The sequence below is a fragment of the Drosophila kikkawai genome, chromosome 3R (assembly GCF_030179895.1).
Source record: "Drosophila kikkawai strain 14028-0561.14 chromosome 3R, DkikHiC1v2, whole genome shotgun sequence".
NCBI classification, from domain to species: Eukaryota; Metazoa; Arthropoda; class Insecta; order Diptera; family Drosophilidae; genus Drosophila; species Drosophila kikkawai.
In genome coordinates, this window is record NC_091731.1 from 19,204,424 (window position 1) to 19,223,308 (window position 18,885).

The 18,885-nt window shown below is 37.2% G+C and overlaps 2 protein-coding genes across 6 annotated transcripts in view; one reads left to right on the top strand and one right to left on the bottom strand.

Moving 5' to 3' along the window:
• Nucleotides 1-18,885, bottom strand: part of jvl (javelin-like) — a 59,378-nt gene that overhangs the window by 36,558 nt on the left and 3,935 nt on the right. Inside the window, exon 1 of one of the 5 annotated variants that reach the window (XM_017167946.3) lies at nucleotides 12,552-13,303. The exons of the other annotated variants lie outside the window; for them this stretch is intronic. Coding sequence (XP_017023435.1) covers nucleotides 12,552-12,554 — 3 coding nt within the window. The 5' untranslated portion in view covers nucleotides 12,555-13,303. Of the gene's footprint in view, nucleotides 1-12,551; nucleotides 13,304-18,885 lie in introns of those variants that run through there. 5 annotated transcript variants of the gene reach the window in all.
• smp-30 (Senescence marker protein-30) lies at nucleotides 16,272-17,646 on the top strand. Its single transcript, XM_017167950.3, has 3 exons — nucleotides 16,272-16,427; nucleotides 16,598-17,316; nucleotides 17,389-17,646. Exons 1-3 carry the CDS (start codon nucleotides 16,299-16,301, stop codon nucleotides 17,579-17,581), a joined length of 1,041 nt encoding a protein of 346 aa, XP_017023439.2. The 5' UTR covers nucleotides 16,272-16,298; the 3' UTR covers nucleotides 17,582-17,646.

The following is an 18,885-nucleotide window of genomic DNA, read 5'->3' on the forward strand; positions in this document are numbered from 1 at the left end:
ATTTTTTCCCCGTCCTGTACTACTGAGGAACACTTTCCAGGCTCTTTCCGTGCACAATTCAATTTGGCAGCCGGTTTGCATATAAGTTATAACATAGACGGATCATTAGGCAGCTGGCCAGGCAGAGCAACTGAGCACACACTCTGGATTTGTTATAACGCCGAGCTAGCTAACCAAGTGTGTATACAAACAACAGCCGTATGTGCGGCGGTGTGTGTTTGGAGAAAGTCGGAAGCTCAAGGCAGAAATCAGCTGAAAATAAAATAAAATAAAGCTGAAGAAGCGGCAAACTGAAGAGTAGCAATGAGGATGACGACCACGATGATGATGATGATGATGTTGCTGACTCTGAATCCGAATCTGCTGGCAAACAAAGCTGGAACCAAAGTTAATCTCGGCCAATAAGTGGAGCACACACTGCAGTTTTTTTGCATAATCAAAAGCTCCGTTGAACCGAAACTCATTTATAACATGTGCATGACCATTATTTTTAATTGAAAAATGAAAAAGAAAGCAAAAAAAAAATCGACAAACAATGGACTAAACATTAGTTAACTTTTGTGGTTTTTAATTAAAAAACGAAATCCTTTTGTGCGCAACAGTGGCTCCGGCTCAGGCTCACCATTTGTCATGTGCCATGTCTATATTACCACTTGACTTGGGTGGGGCCCGGGACCCGAGTCTTTCCTGGATTGCCTTCCACTCCCACGCCCAGTTAAATGACGTTTTAATTGCAATAAAATCCAAAAACGAGGAAAACAAAAGCATAAATGCTGCGGCGGGAAGCCGCCTTCAAAGAATAATGGGAAAATAATGCTGCTAATTATCATTAGTAAGTAATTTTAAAGACCTCGGGAAGAACCAGCTATGACTTTCCAGAATTTCTTCAAAGAAAACTTGCCACCAAAAAAAAGAAAAAACACAAGACTGGCTATGGGAGAAATGCGGGACAAGGGAACAACTAGTACTTCCTACTCCCACAAACGATTGTCATTAGTCAGAAGTGAGGCAAGAGCCACAGATACTACAGATATACTATATACCATGCTGCAGTCGCAGTGGCACCAACGGCACATCGAGGAAAATAGAAAGCCGTCGCGGCGAGAAAGCCAAAAAGAACTTAACACAATTTACACTCACGAACGCTTTTCCTACTTAAGCGTAAGACCTGGAAAATTATCTGTGCGGCGATGACAACCGCAAGTGGGTGTTTGTTGTCTTTTTTTCTATTTGTGATGCTGGGCTGCCGTTGCAGCTCCAATTGCGAATTATCACACATCGACCGCGAAACCAGAAACGAGCTCACGTACGCACTTCCACCAGCACCAGAGCTGAAAGAAATATGATTAAAGACTGTTTATGGCTCATGGTGACTTCGATGTAATTCCGTCTGGATCGGGGCAATTCTCGAAAGCCCACGAAACCTATATCGAATAACGCGGATGTATAAATATTATGTCATTTGTTAGGGGTGCACCTGGGCACCAAGTTAATAAAAATATAAGTTTCTTAGGTGTTTATTATGCGAGGTTTATTTGAGTATTTTAGCAAGATAAATATTCCTGGAATATTCTGCTTTAAAGTCAGGAACGGAGTCAAATTTATGTTTGTTTTTTAAAGTAAAGTAAAGTTTAAAGTTCAAGTAATCGATTATTAATCTTGTATATTATTGGACAAAAATTCTATTAGAAACATTTTCCTTTATTTGGGTGTTGCTCAACATATTTCTAGGCCTTCACTTGTCAACATATCAACAGTGGGTCCCACCAAGCTGTTACTTTTCTACTTGTTACAATCCTAAGTGATCCCTTGCAATGATCCTCTTTTTTTCTCGGATTAACCAAAAGAAATCAGGGACCTGGGAACTAAAATTAAAAAGAAGCCATAGTACCTTATATTAAACATAAAAAATGTGATCTGTATTATTAAAATTCTTAATTGTTATAATTAATATTTTTAGTTCAACTTCAAACTATGCTTTAACTAACTTAAATACAGGCATCTCACAGATACATTTTCACACAGAGCCGGATCTGAAGTACACACTCCAAATTCCTATAGGTTATAGGGGGGGACCCCAAACGAATAAAAAAAAGAGTCTGGAGAAATCTCGGTTATGAACCGCTAATGCGCTCAATTAACCTGCACAGCTCCAATTGCAGTTGCATTAACTATCAATTTTCTCTTTCATTGTTCTGCTCCTGGGCCAGCAGTCTTACAATTATAATCATTCTTAATGGTCGGTCGGTTGGTCACACATGCGTAGAGATGCGTTGCGCTCGAGTATCCAACAGATACAGTCAGACACACACACACTCACTCGCTCTTGGCAATTAAGAGTGTGAATTTTAAGCCATAAAACTGTTGCAACAGTTGGCCTGCTGACGGTTGTCATTGTTGTAGTTGCTCGTTGTATCTTGTATTTTTTCGGGTGAAAGTTTTGTTCTATGTGAGCCACAGCAGCTCCAGGTCTAGATGCTGATGCTGTTTTTTGTTATTTGTTACAGATTTTTCCCTCTTGCTTTTTCCTCTCTTTTTTTGTGTGTCAGTTGGGTCTGAACAATTTTCTAGACATAATTAGCTCACTCGCATGTCTTATCATGGCGAATAGTTCACATGAATGGATCTAAAAACTGTGTAGAAAGTTCCCAAAGTATCTGACAGATATCAGCTAGAGTAGCAGCAGCAGCAGGAGGAGCAAACGTTGTCTGAGCAAACATCTTAATTTCACAATAATTGCGCAAATGAAATTGAAAAGCCCGAGAGAATGCTTGATAGTTAATGGTAACCAATTCCAAAAACCGGGCCCTGCGATTGCCTGGCTGCACAGGGAGAAAACTAGTACTAATAGCTATTATAAAAATTGATTTGTTTAAATTCAAGAATTATTTTTACTATCCCCTATCTTCTCTTGACTTGCAAAACCTATTCTTATTCTTGTTATATCTTCTTATGTTTCTTCTAATGTTTTGTATCCCTATTCAAATGACTTTTCTTTCAGTGCTTCTCTAATTTTTTGAGTGCGCCCAAACCTGAGTGACTGACTGACTCAGTGAGCGATCCGAAAGTGCAAACATTCAACACTGGTGGCACCAGCTGGACGACGATTGCCTCGCGGACAGGCGCAACCATCAGCATCACCAGATTGCAGAGTCGCATTTGTTTTTCTCCTCCACTTTTCGCTGTTGTTGTTGTTGTTGCAGTTGCCTGCTGCTTTTTGGGGCGTGCTTTAACTGGAAGTGGGACTTGTAAGGGGGATTTGGGAGCTCTATTTGCATGGCCCGGCACACAATGGACACAATGGAGTGGGTGAGCAGGTGAAAAGTGTCCGACGACCGACGGATGCGGGGGAAAACAAACTTTTGGAGCTGCAATTTCATAATGGCGTCGTCGTCGTCGTCGTCGTCAGGCCAAGATCGTTGCTGGCTGACGACATTACAGTTAGCCGCGATGCATCTTGCATCTTGCACGTTGCTCGTAGCACGTTGCACATTGGCCCGATAGCAAACCCAACTGCCTTTTTTTGTTTGTGCCTCTCTGGTTTTCTTGACTGTTTGCCTGCTGCCTGTCTGTTTGTCATGCCCTTTCCCAAAAAAGGTTGTCGCTGGCTTTTAACAGCCGTCGCATAGATCATACATTGGGCAATTTAAAAGCAATTTGAAAACCTTTTGAACTAGCAGCTTTGGCCTGTCGCATTCAATTTTATTGAGAAAAATAAATGACTCTTAATCTCTCATTGAATAATGTGTCTGAGTTCTATATTCAATATATAATTTATACTGCAAATAACTAAAGATATTTTTAGATATCTTCTTTACCAACTTTCTTATATTTAAAGAAAAACAATTTATAATATCTATATCCGTACCCCTTTAAAAGTTGAATAAGTCAAGTAAGAGTATCAGAATTTCCATGATTTCCCCCCAAGATTTTCTTCTCTGACTTGCAATCATCTAATTTCCTTCTGATGTCTGTCCAAAATATGATCAGTTGCTGATATAATTTGTTGCTGTTTTTGTTGCTGCCGTTGTTGGTGTAGTTGTGGTGGCTGCTGCTGCTTTTGCTATTGTTGGAGGGTCCGATCTTTTTTTCCGAACAATAAGCGAATATTGTTCGCAAATGCGAAATAATAATAATGTTCAGCAACCGAAATTGAGCCATGTTACCGCATCGACAACAGTCGAAGCAGCAGTTGTTGCTGTTGCAAGTTGCAACAATAATTGAGCGCTTGGCTTGCTTTTGCTTTTGCTTTTGCCTTTTGTCTTTTGTCTTGCTTTGGTAATTGCCATGCAAAAAGGAAACACAAACGGACAACTTCAATGCATTTGTAATAATTACCTTTGATTGCAACAATTATTTAAAAATCAAGCAGAAAAGATCACAAAAAAAAATCACCTAAAATTGCTGCGAAATGTAGCAGCTATAGCTGGCTCCTTAAAGGTGTACAAAAATGGCATTATTAAAAACACATCATTCTCAATCAGCGTAAACTGACTGTGCTGAAGTTTTACTCACAATCAGAACCCCAAAAAAAAAAATATATATATATATAAAGCCGGACTTAATTAAGATTTGTTTTTAGTATTTTTTCTTAGTTGGAAATGAGGTCATCATCATATCCGTAACGGCTGTCAATTTGCCCGTGCTTATGTTTTATGATGAGGCACCACCACCACCACCGCCACCATCGCCGCTAGTCCATCTCAGTGTCATAAAGTTTTTCGCCATTCGGTGGCATTGGCCCAAAAGGCAACACGCCAGCACCAACCGGTGAGGTATTAATTAAAAGGGAAATGCTGCTGGCACAGTCGTTAAAAAATGAGTAATAAAGGTGTATCCCTTTAACGACAATCGAATAGACATTGCAAGTCACTCTTAGGATAATTAAACTGAAGGGGAATATTTTAATAAAGTAATTAGTTGTAGCTTTCAAGGAATTTATTTCTTATACAAACCAGAAAGTAGTGTACTATTGTTAACTGAGGGTATTATGAGGGGGATTTTGTAAAAGAAATCATGTATATATTTAAGAAACCCATTAATATTTATGCGTATGCTATCTATAGTTATTCTAGCTGTTTTATTTAGATTTGATTGTTATGTATCAACTAAAAAATCCAAGATTTCACCTTTAGCTTGAATAAATATTTATTTGTTGTATTAATTTTAAGTATTTATAAAGTGTGTTTACAAGAAATTATAATTGTTTACTTAGGGAGAACTTATAAATATTAAAATTATTAAATAAAGTCCTTTAGACTATAATTACCAGAACCCTAAACATTTTCTGTGAGTTCAAATTCAATTGAATACCAAAATAGGCACTAACCTTTCTCATATCAAGTGACGTGGAACCAATGACAATTTCATATTCATAACAAGTGACGCAGACGATACACTCAATGTGACGGTCTATTTATGTGGCCAGACTGTATCTATTTCAGTCTGGTTGAAATGCCTACGCGTACCAACGCAAATGTGCCAAAAAATAAAAACAAAAAATTCCAAAGTAAAATCATTCAAGAAAAACCTATTTAAAAGTTTTTGTGACTTTAATTACGTGACAGCGCACTTGGAATGAAAAAAATAAAATATAAAAAGAAGAAAACATTGAAATCGTATTAAATATGTATGCAGTTATGGCCAAAGCACTCACACTTTTGCAGGTGGAAGCGATTGACACAGATACACACGCACACACTGAAACACAACCGCCAAATGTCGGAGAAATAGAGAGGGCGCCCAAAACCATCCAAACATGGACTCACTAGCGAACCATAACCAAAAACCAAAAGTCTCGGAAGGTGACGCAATTTACAAATAGTTGTGAGCGAAAAATTTGTATTTGCACACAAAATTCTACAAATACAAATAACAGTCGCCCGGTGGCCGTAGCGGCAGTAGCTAACAGTATCTGTTGGATACATTCGTATATATATATATATATATTTGCAAAGCAAAGAGGAAAGCAGCTACACGGAGAGAAAACACAAATCCCCAAGGCATTAAATTATAAAAAAGATTATGAAGAATTATTTGTTATTATGGGTATACACACCCAATAGTGCTCCTAAAATGTGAAACCATTACATAAATCGATTTAAAAGGAATTCATAGAAACCAATTATCGATATTTTATCGATAGAAAATCGAAATTTCTTTTAAATCACTTTCCCATTATATATTTTGAATTCTAATCAACTTCGTAGATACTTTTTTACCGTGTAAACACATAAACAAAGTGTTTCAAAGACTTGGACAAGTAATCCCCGTCCGGTCCGATCCGGTACACCGTTCATGTGTCCGTCATCGGATTGAATCGCATCGAATCGCATTGAATCGCATGTGGCAAGGTGTAATTTACCCTTCAATCAATGCGCAGCAAATCAGTAGTCAATGTGCTCTATGCGCAGGCGCACCTTGCCTCGAGCCTCGTCCCCCCTTCGCTTTTCGTATCAGTTGGCAGCACATTTGGGTTAACAATTGGTTAACTGTATACACCGGCCATATCGGGGCTTGTGGCTATATTTATATAAATAGTATGAGTGTGTGCCGAATGACTAACTGGGCGCAAGGTGGTTTTTATACTCTGTTAAAAAAGCATTAAAGCTACCGAGCGTAAGTCGGTAGTGCAGAGAGAAGAAAGCCAACTGGCCAAGTTACTATTTTTTATTTATATATTCCAAACAGGTAAAGAAAAAAAAAACTAATTGCATCCTTGTGTGTGTTTAATGCCTTATTTTATAGCCGGTCAATAAATATTTAAATAAACGTAATATTATTTATAGGCTATTAAATGGCAAAGTACGTAAATTATGTTGTTAGTAATTTACAATTTTATATGATTTTTATCTAAGTAAATGTATTATTTGTATTATTCAATTTTAGACACAGCTATTAAATGAAATTGGTTTATAGTTTGTTAAAATATTATTATTATTTTTCGGAAAACTGAAAAAACCGACTTCACTTCCTACTAACTATGGGAATTATTTGTTATTAATTGCTAGTTTTTAGGCACATCCAAAATGAATGATTAATTGATTTGGTGTATCTTGTTATTGACAACAAATTAATTATTTCGATTGTTAAAAATATTTTCAACATTTCCTCATTCCCTCAAGCTTTTTACTCCACATTTTTTCCCCTCAACGGTTTAGCTTGTTTTAAACCAAAAAATAAAAGGAGAGAAAAATAACAGACAATGAGATGTTGATCATGTTGTAGTTGGCAGGTTAACAAGCAACCCGAGCAGCCTTAGGTGTGTATTTATGTTAAATATATCTACGGCGAATTGGTGCTTCCTTAATTTACCATGTTAATTGCTCAAATTAACACGCAGATAAATCAAGAGACAAGTCAACCAACCCGGCTCGACTCGAGTCGAGTCAACAACTTGGTTGCGCTTCATGACGGCCAAGGAAAATATTTCCTGCGATGACGACGGCGACGGCCAAACAATGCGTCCAGTTTGGTCAAACATTTGCAGCTATTTTTTCCATTTCCATTTACCAACTTCCCACGTAGCACTGCAGGTAGCCGCAAAAAAACTCGTAGAACGTGCTGGTAAAAATAGCAGCAGCAACAGCAGCGCCAGTCGCCACAACTGATTTTCAAGTTTAAATCGAAATGTGGCTGTAAATCGTGCCTGGCCGGGCCAAAGAGATGAAGATTCAGACCGAATCCGCTCTCAAAAGAAATTAGAAGCGTGCTGAGCCCTCCACAAAGGGCAGGCAGTGAGAAAGGCAGACTGTCTGGAATGGTAATCAGCAGAGTAATCAGTTTTTTTGAATGGGGTCACAGCTTTGGTCGAATAATGAACCGAATTTCCACAAAATGTTTGTCACACTTTTGACATTTGCACGACTCCTCGGTCCCAGGGAAATAGTTTCCAAAATAAATGGGAATGAGAATTAAGACAGCGACTGCCATTCACGTGGCACGCAAGCTCAGACAGACAAATGCGGAATGAAATGCAGTTCGTCTTGTTCTCCTGTACACCGCGACGTATGCGCAATATCTGGTGACAGGCAAGCTTTAATTTAAATGCAAGTTGCAGCTGTTAAATCGAATGTTTAAATTGCTTTACTGTGTTTGGTTATAGTAAGGGAAAGACAAAAAACAAAATTTCTATAAATATTAGCCTACAAACATGAAAAATGTGAGTTTATGGCAAAAGTACCTAAAATTCCCAAGTACGAATTTAGCTACTAAAAAACTTAAGGTCGTTTCAGTCAGAAAAATTATTTCCTTGGTTAGAAACTGAATATATGCTAACTTATTAGCATTCAAGAATTTCATATTTCTGTTAACAAGATACAGATAAATATATATATCTTATTTATAGTATTACTAATTCCCAGATATTGAAAGTAAATCACCAATTTTTCAAGCCAACACCCTTTATTTTCAAACACTTTGTTCAATAATTTATTTACCCTCAAAGCAAAACATTGACATTTAAACTTTAACGTTTGGAAAGTAGGGCGCGACACTTGACGCACTTGGCAAAGTTCAAAAGTGCTCACAAGAGTTAAGTGTCGTCAAAACGGCAGAGAGTACAAGAAAAGACACAAAAAAAAAAGCGAGGGAACCAAGTATCTACGAAAAGAAGAACCAACAGACCGGCATTTTGGGTTGCTGTTAAATTTAAAACTTTAATGTCATGCACGAAAGAAAATGTGTAGAAAATGCATTTGCCTGCCACCACATGGCAATATAACATCGCAAGCTTGTTGAAAAGCAAAAAAGATACAACAACAAAAAATCGGCAGCGCAAAGCGCGAAAATATCTCAAAACAAACAGATGCAGATGCGACGAAAAGCGGGGAGGAAAAGCCGAGGAAAGTGCACGTAAACAGAGATAGGCAAAGGCAGCAAAGCAGCAGCAGAAATGGGAAAGAAGCAACACACAAAGCAAACAATATTTCCGCATTCCTCAAACCGCAAACAGTCGGCGGGCAAACATATTTGACAAAATTCAATGAAAAGAGCAATTTTAAGATTGAAAGTCATAACAATACATCGATTTTGGGAATCGAAAGCAAGAAAAACCAAGTAAAAAATTAGTATTTGATTTTTTATATATTTTGCTGTACAAGTATCTGAAATATATAGTTGTTCCTTATTAAAATAACTCGAGAATTTAATGATAATGCATTAATGACTGCCTAGTTTTTTCGATGTGGTGGTGGAATTTGTTCGATAGTCCGAATATCGAGTAAAAATCGAACAAATTTGTTGTAATCGGTATAAAAATCAAACAAATCTTTTGTTATCGAGTTAACGCAATAACGCAGCCTGGTGTAAGTAGACCCTAAGACATCATAAAGATTTCAATTTGATTTTCATTTCAGTTTATTAATTATAATTTTTCTTTTTTTTTTAGTTGCTTAGCTTGCTCATCTAACCCAAATTCAATGTTTTTGCTCTTTTTGAAAATGGCCAAATCAAGCAAAATGAAGCAGCGACTAAAAGATGTTTGGTTCCAACGAATCTGCAACTCGTTTCAATTGGAAAGTGTTGCCAATTTGCTCAACGACAGCAACGGCGATGGTGACTTTAATTGTGCGCTTTATTAGCGCAATTTATGCCCCGACTTGGCTCAATGCTCCCATCGGGCCAGCAGCAAGAGCGGCTCGTGCTCCATGCTCCATACTTTGGATTGGTTGGCTCTCGTCGTCTCTTGATTATTATTTTTCAGTCATTGCAATTTTGTCTTATTCACGGCAATTACGCTCTAAATTCAATTGTTATGAAATTATGATGATTTATACACTTTGACTTTTGGTGTGTCGGTGTATCGCTGAGCGATATCCATGAAACTTTTCAATCCACCCATGGATCAGCGCCATAGAAAGTAGAACAGGGCACGAGAGTGAGAAAAGTTAAGCGAACAATAGCAAGGCAATGACAAAAACGCACATGAAAAGCACAAAGCAAGCCGAAAATGAAAAGAAAAAATAAATACAAAAAATAAACAAAAATTGAGAGATATAAATGAAACTTGGTTTAAAAATACTGTGTAATTTGAATAGTTCTGAAACGAATTAAGACAATTATTACAAGATACAAAAAAAGGTTTTTGTTTGTCAAAATGTTGCATAGTTATAATGTATGCAGAAACTTTATATTACCTAACCTTTTTCGGTTAATAAAATAAATATACTACATTTAATCTTGTCTTAATTTTACTCATTTTAAGCCTCCTTTAATAATGTATCAAAACACCACGAAAAGGTATCACTTAGTCGTATCAAACTCTCCTTCAACTCAAGCTTTACTTTTTGGTGTACGAAAAATCACATGACAATTGCAAGCCAGTTATTATATTATAATACGACTTAATTTGCAAATAAATAAAAATAAATTGAAGTATATATAAGCATATATTGTTCGCATTGTGCCATTTCCCAGGGGCGGAGGGTTCAAAAGGGGGGCTAAAAGCGAGCAGGGCGTGCACAAGATATCTGTGAAATGTTGAATGTGCGAAATATCACAAGTCAGAAACAAACAAACTCGGGGGACCGGCTAAGAGACGGATATTTTAAAAGCAACACCAAACAACGGACTTTTTATTAAGCTTTTTTTTAGCAACTCAAGGTTAAAACTTGCTTACTACTTGCATATATCTTTACTGCACTCTATTATACGCAAATGCATTTGCATTCTAAGCAAACAAAACAAAAACTGCGATATGTTGAGCCACTTGCGCAAATGAATGAATCAGACCGATGAGAGACTGTCAAAACAGAATGAAAATATCGGAGGAAATATATATCGTGTGATAAAGTACCCGGGAAACCGAATGTGCTCTGATACATGAATAATTGCTATAGGCTGGGAGTGTAGGTGGTGATAAGAGTTTTGGGTATAACAAGTTTATTTTAAGGTGTGTCTAAAGATACAAAACAAAGGTGTGCATTGTATGGTGTTGCAAGTCTTGAAGATACTAATATTTTAGTTCAAGGATAAAACTACACCACAGATGAGTGCTAAAGATATTTATTAAACTAAATATAACACTCAAATCGTTTTTCCAACTCAGTGTAAAATAATTTCTCTGCCTTTACTTACACCGAAATTTTAGCTTAAACATAGACACTTTAAAAAATAATCTTAAATATTTGTTTAAATATTTTTTTAATGTCACAAGGCTGCCCTTTGTCTCTCCCTACACTGAATGAAAGCTTTCGCAATAAGAAACCATTTTCAATTAGTTTTGCTCTCCATTTTGTTTCTCTCTCTTTTTTACATTTCCAGATAAAGCAATTAGCGATGTTAAGTAGAAAACAAAAGTCGAAACAAAACGAAAAACACAAAAAACTATGAAAGAGAAAGGCAATTGGGTTGAGAACTTAATTAAGTGACGTTTGGTCCAAACAAAAAATTCTGTGTTTTTGTTTTTTTAATTTAGCCGGAAATACGAACTGTGCAGACTTTGGCGACAAATTTCTCCATTAAAAAAAAAAAACACAATTCAGCTGAATCAAAGAATAAAAAAAAAAAGAGTGAATGAAAACGCAACCAAAACAATTAAAAATGCCAACAGAGCAGTGCTAAAGTCAAACAAAGAAGCCAGTAAAAATTGTTTTAATATGGCAACAACGACAGCGAGAATGTATATGTACAACACAATGGCCCTACACAGATATGGGGAGAGCGAATTGGAAACAATAATTGCTATATAGCAAACCGACTTAACCGGGGGAAGTTAAACCGAAAAACCCGCATGGAAATGCCAGAAGTTGTATAATATAGTATGCAGAGAGCTGCTGGGGTGTGCTTTCAAGCGAGTCAAGACCGTGCATAATCAATCCGAAACGAAATGAGTGACACAAGTGGAGTCGTCGTGGTCCCCTAGAACTGGGGAAATAATAACAAGTTCTTCTCTCGGGAGATCTCTAAACGAAGTCCCAGCATACAAATTGCAGTGTTGTAACAATTAAGAATTAACCAGTAGTTGGTTTGTAGCGTAATTAACAAGATAAACATAGTGAAAAGAATAGAGAGGACATGGTGAGCCTTGTCTATGTAATTAGCTAAGTAAATGCAGAAGGTTATAAGAGGGGGTTTGGGGTAGAAAATGTAGAAAATGCAGTGCAAAATACAAGCAGGCAGGGATTGGGGGTGTAAAATGGCAAAAGTCAATTAATTATTCTGGTTGGGCAAGGTTATTACGGGAATGCGGGTGTATTAGAGGTGGTTGAACTTGAAAACTGAAACCTTTTTATAAATGAACATTATTTCAAATCAACATCTATTATATCTCTTGAAATAAGTAATATTCCCAACTTGATTTGGGATTTCCCTTTATTTCTTTATTTCCCAAAAAATCTAAAAAACCTATGAGTCAATTTATATGATCTGCTGTAAAAGCCTCTTAAAAAACACCGAAAAAATGAAGACAAGTTCTAAACGATCGGTTATAAAATCGGATTTAAAAGTGACTTTGACTTCCGCCAGCTGGCTAGTTTGATATGGAAGAAATTCAATTTATCAAAGTGTATTTGGGGTTTATGGAGCAACGAGATAGGCTTCAAGATACGCACCATTTATCTAGTTAAATCTCATTTAAATCTGGTCTCGGCTAGAATGTTGATATCGCAGGGGAGCATTCCTGCTGGTTGGTTGTCCCAAAATGAAAATTGATTAATCCAAATGAAAGCGGAGCTGCTGCTGCGTCGTCTATAAGTGGGTTTATTTAACTTTAATTCACTGATATTTTCAGCTGCGAAATCATTTGATTTCTCTGATATGGTCACACGAGTCACACAATTTTCTTATTTATCTCTTCTTTCTTTCTTTTTTTTTTTGCCAGCACACGAAGATAAATATTTTAGCTAGGGGCGACTTTCTGGTTGTCGTTTAAAAATTTCACTTTTAGTGCCGGTTGTTTCGTAATACCTCTTTTATTAATTTATTTAGTATGCGATAAAAGAGAAGCGGATCTCTTGTTTCGGAACGTGTTTAATTTATTCCGGATCGAAAATGTAGAACGCGATCGAAGCGCGTCTTCACAGCCGACACACACTATAGCACCCGCACTCGAAGGTTGTTGTGTTTTGAGGGAAGTGATTCAGAGATCCCGAGATATCGCGATCAGATGACGCAGAATCCTCACTCTTTGTTTGGGCTGCCCTTCGCCAGAGCACTCTGTTATATATTTGCTTACAAAATATTGAAGCACGTGTGTGCTAGACAGAATTTAGAAGCGTGTATCTCGTAGATACAGTTCGAGAGTTAGTACGGCGAAAAAAATACAAGACCACAAAGCGTTATCGCGTTGTACGCGTCTCTGCAATTGTTTAACAACTAAAGACAAACAAAGCCACAGCAAAAGTTCAACAGCTGCGAGCTCGCAGAGAGAGAGCTGTGTTTTGCTGAACAGTGTTGCCAGGTGATGACCGCCTGGAATAGCTAGATTTTGAGCACAAGTAAAAACCAAACAGAAAAACGGTAACCAGGCTGTCAGTTTCTGTGCAGGTTAAACAATTTTTAAAAATAATTAATTAAAGTTAATTTTAACTTTTTCGTTCTACATATTTTCATGTAATCTCTTTAATTATTTAAATTTTTTGTTTTGAAAGGCTTATTTCAAGTGCTCGAGATCTAGCCTGAAATAAGCTAAACTGCCACACACTATCGCTGAATGAGTAGTGAAAAGAGAGTGAAAGAGCGAGAATTGAGTGAAACTCGCTAGCGGCTAACTGCTAGCCCTGGCAGCTGCTAGCACTCGACAGCCATGAGTCATATGAGCGCCGAGTGGAAAAACCAAAAAGAAACTTTGAGTTATTATGTTTAAAGATGGACTTTTGTCAGTAAAAAATTCTACAAATGTACCAAAAATTTGAAGAAAGTTGCAAAGTTGATATAATTTCAAAATACAGAAAGAAAACCAAACAAAAAACCCTGTTTTCCTGTTCATTTATAATTTTAAATGAGTGAATTTTAGTCAGCCAGCTGAATAAAGAGAGAGCAATCTGAAATGGAGAGTGAGCAGAGTTACAAAGAGTACCAAAAGTCATGTTTTTAAGCCTCTTAAATATTTATAACCTGATGTTGCAAAAAATCTAGCTCTTTTCTGTGGATTATTATTTTAAATTAATTTTTAACAAGAATTGTTTTAAAAATTTAGAAAGTATTTGTTAACAAAGTTTTTACATAATTCTCAGATAGAAGCTTATATTTTTTTTAAGATTTAAGCCATTAAAAATATATTTTTTATATTTTGAATATTAAAATATTTAAAAATACAAAATACCTAATTTCTTTAAATTCCAAGTGACGCCAAACTCTTTAAGATCATTTTGCTTTAAGAGCATACATATATCAATAAACACTATGCACATTTGCTGCATCATCTTGGGGTTCTTGTTTTTGGAGGATTCCATCATCAAGGTTTTTAAGACACAAGCCACACATTGCCACGAGCAGAATGTTTTTATTTGTTTACGCTGTCCGTTTGTTCGGTGCGTTTAATTTGTAGGTAAACAAGAATCGCCTCTTAGGGCGCCCGCTTAGATGTAATCAATTACAGATAATTAAGAAGGAACTCCACACGAGGAGTACAAAAGAAATAAAGAAATCAAAAGAATGCAAGCGTGTAAAGTGTGGCAAAGGGTAATGCACTGGGCCAAAGACACAACAACAACAACAGCAGACCGCAGCAGACAACAACAAATGCAGCAGCAACATTGGACAGCCAACAGGTTATAATTATAAAAAGTCGACTAAAAGATACTTGGTACTTTTATCATAAAGTGTGTGTTTGATTTTGGGAAAGATAATACTCGTTTTTAAAGTGAGGTAGGAATGTTGGTAAATGAAACCCTCATCAAGTCTTGCAATTCAGTGATTTTAATGGTTTTGATTTATCGATTTTATTATAAAATAATACATTTCTTTTAAGTTGAAGGTTATAAAAGCATTTAAAGTATTCTTGTCAAGCACTTTATTGCAGTTTTAGGATAATGGTCCATGGAATTATTCTATAATTTTAATAAAAATATACAAATATATTTTATATTTTTGCCTAAAGATATTTTAATGCATTTCAACCTCATGTTTTATAGATCTGCAAAATCTAGTATACCCTTGCAGCTGCAAGTACACCGGGTATAACAACTCATTAGTTTTTATTATGGCTGTTGCCATTGGTGTTGATGTTGCAGAGCCATATATGAAGGAGAGGAAAAACCGCCTTGGACAAGTACAGTAAAAGACCAAAGCGTGGAGACAACAACGTTCGAGTGACCCACTGTCCAAGTGGACGGCCTTTCTTATCTCTGCCCCGTCTACATACCCCTATCTCTCTCTTTCTCTCTCTCTCTCTCTCTCGCTCTGGCTGCTTAATTACTCGCCAAGGAGTCGAGACAACAACCACATACACCCGCAAACAAATGCACTGAGAGGAATAAACTAGGAAAAAGGAATACCTAGTTCTGAAAATTCGATAAATATTTTGGGATATAGAAGTAGCCTTCTATTTAGGTAATGAGGTATTAGAAATTTCCAAGTCGGAATTCTGAGACAACGTAGTATCCAAGTTTACGTGTTATTTAATTTCCGTGTATTACAATATATGATATAACATACATATGGGAGCCACTCCGCTAGGGTGCGAGTGGGACACATGAAGGGCACAACCAAGTTGCCATGGCACCACTGCCAAAAGGTTTAATCAATGACCCGCTCGCGCTCTCAAATAAAAACGAAACAAAAAAGGGGGAAGCGGGTGTTGTGTGTCTTACAACTTGAGTTTGAGTTGGTTATTTATGGAAATTGATAAGAAAAAAATCGTATGCCTAAACCCTTGGTGGTTTTATGGCCTCTCATTTCCATATACTTTTTAAGTGTCTTGCCATGGCTACCAATAGGAAATATTAAAGCAAAGCAATCCTTAATTATATCTACACTCGTGTATCTTTCCATAGGCAAAAGATATTAGATATGTACGTTGGTATTCATGATGTCAATAAAAAGTGTGAAGAGATTGCGTACTGGTATATATTTTCAGCTGGTAATTTCGAAATAAGATCACCAATTTAGATATCATGGATAAACACAGTGAAAACTCGTCTAAAAACAAATTTTTAAACCAGAAAAAAATGTTTTTTATCAATTTGTAAACTACATTTCAACTTGTAATAGGTATTTTCTAGTTCTCATCTACTTAAGTGTCTATTTGCACCATCATAGATTATAAAATTCCAACCTAACTAATTAATTTAGCTCATGCTTATATGTGTAGGTGTCATTAGTTGATAACAACTTTAAGTATTGCTTATCAATTCGCCATGTATGGGTGTGCGAGAATGGTCTATAAAAGCCTTTTGGCTAACAAAACTCAATTCAGTTTGCAAACGTTAGTTGACCGTACAAGTAGCCAACGGTTTCCCGCACTCAATATACAATTAATCTCAAAGGTATGCAAAAAGTGGGAGAGAATATATACTGTATACCTCATTATATAGAAACTTAATTACAATACAACACAAGTTTAATGGCTGACGCCTGGTTTGCTTATATATCAGTTTTCGAGTGTGCAAAAATAATAGAAAATTAACAACAATGACTGTTAAATTCTCAATTCCAGATGTCATACAAGGTTGAAGCTGTGCCAGATTCCTACGCCGCCTTGGGCGAGGGACCCCACTGGGATGTGGCTCGCCAGAGTCTGTACTACGTTGACCTGGAGTCGGCCGGCATTAACCGCTATGACTTCAAACAGAACAAGGTGTACAAGGCCAAGATCCAGGGCGAGGAGTTCGCCTCCTTCATCCTGCCCATTGAGAATAAGCCCCAGGAGTTTGCCGTGGGATGCACGCGTCGTACAGTCGTCGTCCAATGGGATGGCATTTCGGCATTGGCCAAGGTGGTGAGGACCCTGTTCGAGGTCCAGGCCGACCACACGGACAATCGTATCAATGATGCCAAGACCGATCCCAATGGTCGCTTCTATGGCGGCACCATGGCCGACAGCGGCGACATCTTCACCCAGTGGAAGGGAGAACTCTACAAGTGGCAGGCCGGCGGAAAGCCACAGGTCCTCAAGGAAGCTGTGGGTATCTCCAATGGCCTGGCCTGGGACGTTAAGGCCAAGAAGTTCTACTTCATTGACACCAACAACAATGAGGTGGAGGCCTACGATTACGACCAAAGCACTGGAGCTATCAGCAATCGCAAGGTCATCTTCGATCTGAGGAAACTCCGTCCCGAAGGTCCCTTGTTCCCTGATGGCATGACCGTGGACACGGACGGCAACATCTATGTGGCCACTTTCAATGGTGGCACGGTCTTCAAGGTCAACCCAAGGTGAGATACAAACTTGATTTTTACACAAAAAGATGCATATTTAATAGTTACTTTTGCAAACAACATTAACAGCACTGGCAAGATTCTGCTGGAGATCAAGATTCCCACCATGCAAATCACCTCGGTGGCCTTTGGAGGCCCCAACTTGGATATTCTCTATGTGACGACAGCCAACAAGGGTAATCAGCCCAAGCCAGCTGGCACCCTCTATCAGGTCACTGGCCTCAATGCGAAGGGCTTTGCCGGTGTCGACCTGAAGGTCTAGAATATAAATTACATGTACCATAGGTTTTAATAAAATTAGCAAGCTTTTTGCTTTGATAAAAACTACATTTCTTAGAATAATTAAAATATTTTAATGGTACATAATATTGGTGTGGAAATCGCTTTAAGGTGAAGTTACTGGGAAAGAACTTGTAACTGAATTTAAGACTTCAAATCGCTCATCTTAAAACTCTATGTTAACCTTCTTTCGCTAAATATATCGGTTTCTATATTTCTAGAAATATAAATCTACTTCATAGCCCCTTTCCCATAAAATATAAATATATAAATACAAACAAATAAAATAAATATTTGCCTTTGTAGGGGTTATGAAGGTGTCCTCTGCAACCAACACGAGATAAGTGAAAACCACTTCAGAATATGAATTGTTTGTTGTGAAATTGATATTATATAGCAACGGTTGGTTACGACCTTGGTCTCATTTTTGTAGGGCAAAACCTTTTCGATTCAATTGGAATTGCAGTGATTTCGCTACAAACATTAGCTGTGAAGTGCCCTCAAGTGACATATTACTACTTAATTGGCCAAATAGATATCAGGAGATACTTGGAATAGGTCTGGGGGGCTCGTACTTCACAGCTTGTATTTGTTGTTTGTTTACGTTTCTATGGAAGATTTTTAAAATCCTAATCTAATCTAATCTCTGGAAATGTGCTAAATCATTTGGTTTCATAAATCTAAAATTTATTTGCTCTCTAAAAGAAAGTGTGTGAGTTGTGAATTATGTTTACTTTGATAATTTGGTCTTTATTTTCATGGATTAAACCTCTAAAACTAATCTCATTTACATAAACTTTTGAAGAAGTGAGCTATAAACATTTCGCGAAGCGATTCATTATATTTTAATAATCATTTTATATACATATAAGAAAAAAATATTTCCTATAAATACCAATCAAAACGTGTGTATCAAAACAATTGCAATAAATTGCCAATAAATAAAATATTTAAAGCAATTGAAGGAAAATTTAATATTGATTCCAGGTTAAAAGTAAACAGAGGCCAGGAAAAGTTGTGGGCGAACGAGGAGGGTTCAGGGCAGGTCCCATCAAAAATACATATGTCTAGAAAGGGGAAAACGAGAAATGAGGGGGGCGAGGAGAGATCGTTTCGACAATTGTTTGCGCTGCACCCAAAACAACTGTCTCACAATACATATGGGTAATAAAAGATACATTTATCGAGATACAGATACAGTATCCATCCACATATGAGCATTGTTTGACAACACGAGAATGCCACACAGAGACAGACTCAGATACTACAGATACAGATACCCCGAGC

Coding starts and splice junctions, on each gene's coding strand:
- smp-30 (XM_017167950.3), top strand. CDS start 16,299: ATGTATGGGTGTGCGAGAATGGTCTATAAAAGCCTTTTGGCTAACAAA. Junction 16,428..16,597: donor ATATACAATTAATCTCAAAG/GTATGCAAAAAG, acceptor TCTCAATTCCAG/ATGTCATACAAGGTTGAAGC. Junction 17,317..17,388: donor GTCTTCAAGGTCAACCCAAG/GTGAGATACAAA, acceptor CAACATTAACAG/CACTGGCAAGATTCTGCTGG.